Source organism: Aplysia californica, unplaced genomic scaffold, assembly GCF_000002075.1.
Source record: "Aplysia californica isolate F4 #8 unplaced genomic scaffold, AplCal3.0 scaffold00181, whole genome shotgun sequence".
NCBI lineage: Eukaryota > Metazoa > Mollusca > Gastropoda > Aplysiida > Aplysiidae > Aplysia > Aplysia californica.
The window spans coordinates 373,855-379,050 of NW_004797451.1; the positions used below are offsets into that span (position 1 = coordinate 373,855).

Below are 5,196 nucleotides of genomic sequence, written 5' to 3' on the forward strand. Positions count from 1 at the left end.
TCCATAATAAAGCTGCAATTTTTTTTTTTTAACTCGCACGAATCTCTCACCTCGACTACATACAAAAGTTCATCTTCCACCCAATCACCGTCGTCGTTACAGTAAACGATGAAGAGATCGTACTGGAACTCCTGACCTTCTGGGTTCACCAGTGGGAGGCCCCGAGACGTTGCCTGTCGTTCGTATAAAGCCAGTCTAATGCTCCAACGGTAACGATATAGGACAACGAAGATGAGGAAGGCCGCTACAAACAGAGAGAAAAATACCACAAATAAGATGTACGTTTTCCTGCTCAAAAGACACGCTTGGTGGCTCAGCTTATACTCCCACACACGCACAGATGGTCTGTCCGAGCAGAGATATTGCGTATAGTTTTTAAACACAGTAGGACCCGCTTCCTTCAGCCAAGCCTGAAAAGGAAGTAGGTCACAGGTACATAGATATTTGTTCCGGCTTAAGTTGATACTTTTAAATCGCTTTTGTGTGTCTGTGGACATTTCACCCACGAAAGTGATATCGTTCTGATTTGCGTCCAAAAGGATAAGAGACTGGAGAAGGTCCAGAGCTCCGCCGGGGATGTCTTTAATGTGGTTCAGATAAATATACAGGCTTTTCAGTTGAGCCATTTGAGCCAAAGCTTGAGACGGAAAAGTGACCAGTCCTGTAGAACCCAGGTACAGATAGAATACGGTGCTGGCGTGACTCAGCAACGTCCCCAGAGCGGACTCGTTGATCGCCCCCAAGGGGTTATGATCAAGATGTAAGACCTTTAAACTCGAGGTGCCCGCGAACATATCCAGGCTGATGTTACCGCCCCGGAAGTCCACGTTGCTTTTGGACAAGTGCAGACTGACCAGTGACTTTGTTCCAAATGCCGCCGGACCAATGGAGGAGAAGCCAGGTTTCATCTTATCCAAAATCAAAACTTTAAGACTGGGAAATCCCGTAAAGGCGTTGGCTTGCAACGTCACCATTTTGTTGGAGTTCAAATGTAAAGACTCCACCCGTGGAAGACACAAGTCTGCGCCCCCAGGGAGCCATGAAATGTCGTTAATGCCCAGGTACAGGTCAGTGAGAGACGAGAAATACGAGTCCACTTTTGGATGTTTGCTCTTTTCTCCTTCATCTCGATCCAGACGTGTCCGTACCTCTTTACAGGTCACGGGAAAAGTGGACAAACTATTGTAGTCTAGGTCAAGGACTTTCAACCTTGGCATATTAGAACTGGTCAGATTTTGGATGCTACAGTTGTTGACGCTCAGATACTGTAGATTCTTTAAGTGAGAAAATTCACTTAAATTCAAGTGTTTAAAGTAATTGAAATCCATAAAAAGCTGAGAGGTGTTTATGTTACTGTGGGGCAGAAAGAAAGCGTGTGGAATGTCCTTAAGATTAAGGTCAATGATATCCAATCTCAGCCGGGGTGGATAGTCGAATACATAACGCAAATACTTATAAGAAATCGGGTTGTGATTAAGGATAAGGTACTGTAGATTTGTGAATCTTTTGAAGGTTTTCTTGGAGACTATTTGTAAATTGTTTGAGCTGAAGTCTAGCACGAGAATTGTCGAGACGTTGGCAAAATAACTCTCGGTGAGAGCCCGGACGTTGTTCTGCGTGAACTTCAGGCATTTCGTTGTCTTGGGAAGCCGCGGGACGTACCCGATGTTGGGTACATAGCGCTGCCCGGAGCAGTCTGCCAGCCCACCCTTGCACACACAGCGAGACTGGCCGCGCTGAAAGCACACTTGTGTTCTGCCGTGCACGTCGCAGTACCTCTTGATCAGAGAGCCCGAAGTGTCTCGTAAGTGACGAGATATTCCCACACTGGCCCCGACCACGTTGTCGCTCGAGATGGAACCCGAAGGAGGGAACTGGACGGTGGAATGCTTTTTATCGTTTAGGCTAATGTTCATTTTTACGTTTTTTTCAACTTGTTCTCCGTGGTCTGCCTCGATGTGCCACTGTTGTTTTAGGGATGAGACTGCGGCTGCTTGCGGCCTGTTGTCTGCCCTTGATGTGTGGCCTCTAAGAAATGTCAGTGTGTCTGGGATACCAATGCCTGTAGGAACATGCTCACCTGAAAAAGAGGAAAGAAAATAAAAGAATTAAAATGTAAATGTCTTACGCCCCAATCGACACAATTTAGCTCTTTTAGGGAGGCAGGTAGCTTCGACCCTGCCTGTCAAGGCTTACAATGACAAAGGCTAAGAGGGATACAATGTCCCAGAAGACAGACGGAGAAACTCGATTATAAAAGAACCTCAACACACGGGAATCGAACCGGATCATGTCTTCTGTAAGCGATGACAAAGCGCCTTGAACTGCTTACCACATCGGTAAAAAAAAGGAAAGAAGAAAAAAGACCTAAGGAACAAAGTCAAAATGCAAGGCATAGATTTACCTTCTACCTGTCGGTGGGGGCGGGGTTGGGAAAGGGAATGTGGGCGAAGGCCGCTAGGGTTAGGAACTTAAAACGCTAAGGAAAAGTTCCGGGTTCGAACCCGGATGGAGTCAGATTCACTTGTCTCATCCTCCTCATATATCTCCTATTTTCAAGGTGCCTGGATGGGATATAAGTGCTAGATCTTGATAACACTTTAAAAAAATTAAAACAGAGCAAAAGGGTTACAATTACTATAACGCCCTCGGTTTGGTTTCCCAACCGTCTTTTGTGCACCGGATGAAACGTTCAGATGTCCGATGACCAAATCCGAAGGTGGGTCAAATTCGTTTGTCCTTTCTGCTCCTTGCATGCATCTCTCTCTCTCTCTCTCTCTCTCTCTCTCTCTCTCTCTCTCTCTCTCTCTGTGTCTCTCTCTCTCTCTCTCTCTTTCTCTCTCTCTCTTTCTCTCTCTCCCTCTCTCTCTCCCTCTCCCTCTCTCTCTCTCTCCCTCTCTCTCTCTCTCCCCCCCCTCTCTCTCTCTCTCTCTCTCTCTCTCTCTCTCCCCTCTCTCTCTCTCTCTCTCCCTCTCTCACTCTCCCCCTCTCTCTGCCTATCAGTCTATATGATGCTATCTACTCCCCCCCCTTTCCTCCATACACAACCAGAAGACTTACCTGCATGCCCGTTGAGGTATCTCTGGTGTTCATTTCCGAGAGCATAGGCGTCCCGAGCCAGCGACAGTGCTCGGTAGTCTCTGTACATTTCCGACACGATATTGACTACTGCTTCGTCTACCTTAGCAGAACCAGGATGGTCGAGCTGCAGATGGTTACCATCCTCGCCTGCCGCCATGAATGTGGTACAAGACCACAGCAAGACCATAATGTGGTATACAGCGCGCTGTGACGTCATGATGGTGACAGGCTGAAATGGAAAAATAGATTTGTTTGAGTACTGTTCTGACGTCATACTAGTGACGAGCTAAAATGGAATGAGGTTTGTTAGAGTAGGCTTCTCTCGTGACGTCATGGTGTTGAGGGGTTGCAAGTTACAACTGTATGGATTAAACTCTCCAATCAACGCTATAAGATTATTTAAGAGGCGGGCCCTCTGAACTGAACATCTGTATCAGACAAGACCAACCAAATAAGGTTTACAGCCTTGAAAACTCCACAAAACGACTCGAGTTCAAGAACGTCCAGTATGGGATTTGAACCAGGGCCACCCGCTCCGCAGTCTAGCTTTATACCAACTGAGATAAAGGTGTGCCTGATCCGACTGTCTTGGTTAACTATGAACTACTCGACGACCGAATGTTTCCCTCCACCAGCATCAGGAGCATTTCAGGCCCACTGCCGAATCTGTATTGAAACATGTTAACAATAATATGTGTCACGACGCAGTGGAATCGGGCGCTCGTCAGTTTTTATGCATGTGGAGTTATTGGTATCATCTTAAAGTTTATTCATTTATGTTGCTTTTGATGAAAAAAATAACCATCTATCTTGAGCAGAAGTGAAGATATGTGTAATTGAAAGAGGTACTTTCACTTGGTTTCAGAGGTAAAATAGCGAGAAAATGGCCGCCAAAGTTTGGTAACTTCAATAGCTAAAAGAGTCCTTGAAAACTGAAAAATTGCATATTTTGAGCTCATAACTAACGTGTTTTCAGTAGAATTCACTTGAACATGTGCTTTTATTTGGACATTAAAGGGTTGAACAACCCCCCCCCCCCCCAAAAAAAAAAAGCTTCATTAAAATTGTGAAACTGGTGGGAAAATGCCTGCATCTTCAATTGCGTCATTTTGACAAGCGCCTGATTCCACCGTGTCGCAACACATATAATAATAGGCCTTATAATAGATTTGTAAACACCCCCTCCCCAAAATAAAAAAAAGAAAAGAGAAAGAAAAAACAACACAAAAACATAAATAAATAAATAAGGTAAAATTACATTAAATTAAATAAAATTAAATATAATGGAATTGAGTTATTTCAAATTAAATTAGGCTGAATTAAATTTAATTTAAATTTAAAGTTTAAAAAATAAATAATAATCGAAACAATGTAATTCATTTAGGGGCGGGCTTCTTCGACTCGGCCTATCACTGGTATCAGGGTGCACCAAGGACCTTTGGTTACATGCACATTACGTATTTATCACCGCAGACATTAAGACAACAACAAATCTTCCAACTCAGGAATCGAAATCGGGTCAATGTTTTAATGTGTCCCGCGTGCTCATATAACCGTATGCAGTTGCGAGCGCCGTAAAACACACACCCAAAAAATTTAAAAAATGAAATGTAAATAAAATGATAAAGAAAGCGGGTCGTCTGTGCGCAACAATAAAGAGTCTACACCGCTACGCACTTAAGTGTCAGAGTCGCAAATTCTTGGTCAAGCTTCACGATAAGTCTTGTTATTTTAAAATAGTTTTTGTGGTAAAATATCGTTTTTGGATGGCTGTAAATCAGTAAATCTGTTGAACAGTTTCCATGAAATAATCACCGTATACGTGTGAATAATTTTGTTTCAGAAACTCGTCTCCCCTTCCCCTCTTTTTTTCATTTTTTTTTTCATTTTAGAACCAATCTTTAGAAAATCTGATGAAAATTTTGACCAAAAAGGAATGCATTATTCCCACAGAGACAACAACATTCTATAGACAGACAGCTCCGAAATCAACCAATTATATAACTGTTCGTGCTGCTGTTACGTTCCCACGCTAAATGTCAACGGAGAGTCAGCCGTATTCTAAAACCCACAGCATGACTGGGGTCTAATCTACATACCTCATCCCTTCCTCCC

General features: G+C 43.7%; 1 protein-coding gene across 1 annotated transcript in view; it reads right to left on the bottom strand.

Annotated features, from left to right (window-relative positions):
- LOC101851267 (toll-like receptor 3) overlaps window positions 1-5,196 on the bottom strand; it is a gene marked incomplete in the record, with an annotated part of 12,739 nt that overhangs the window by 5,359 nt on the left and 2,184 nt on the right. Inside the window, 2 exon segments of the mRNA XM_013082560.2 lie at window positions 51-2,080; window positions 3,061-3,310. Coding sequence (XP_012938014.1) covers window positions 51-2,080; window positions 3,061-3,298 — 2,268 coding nt within the window.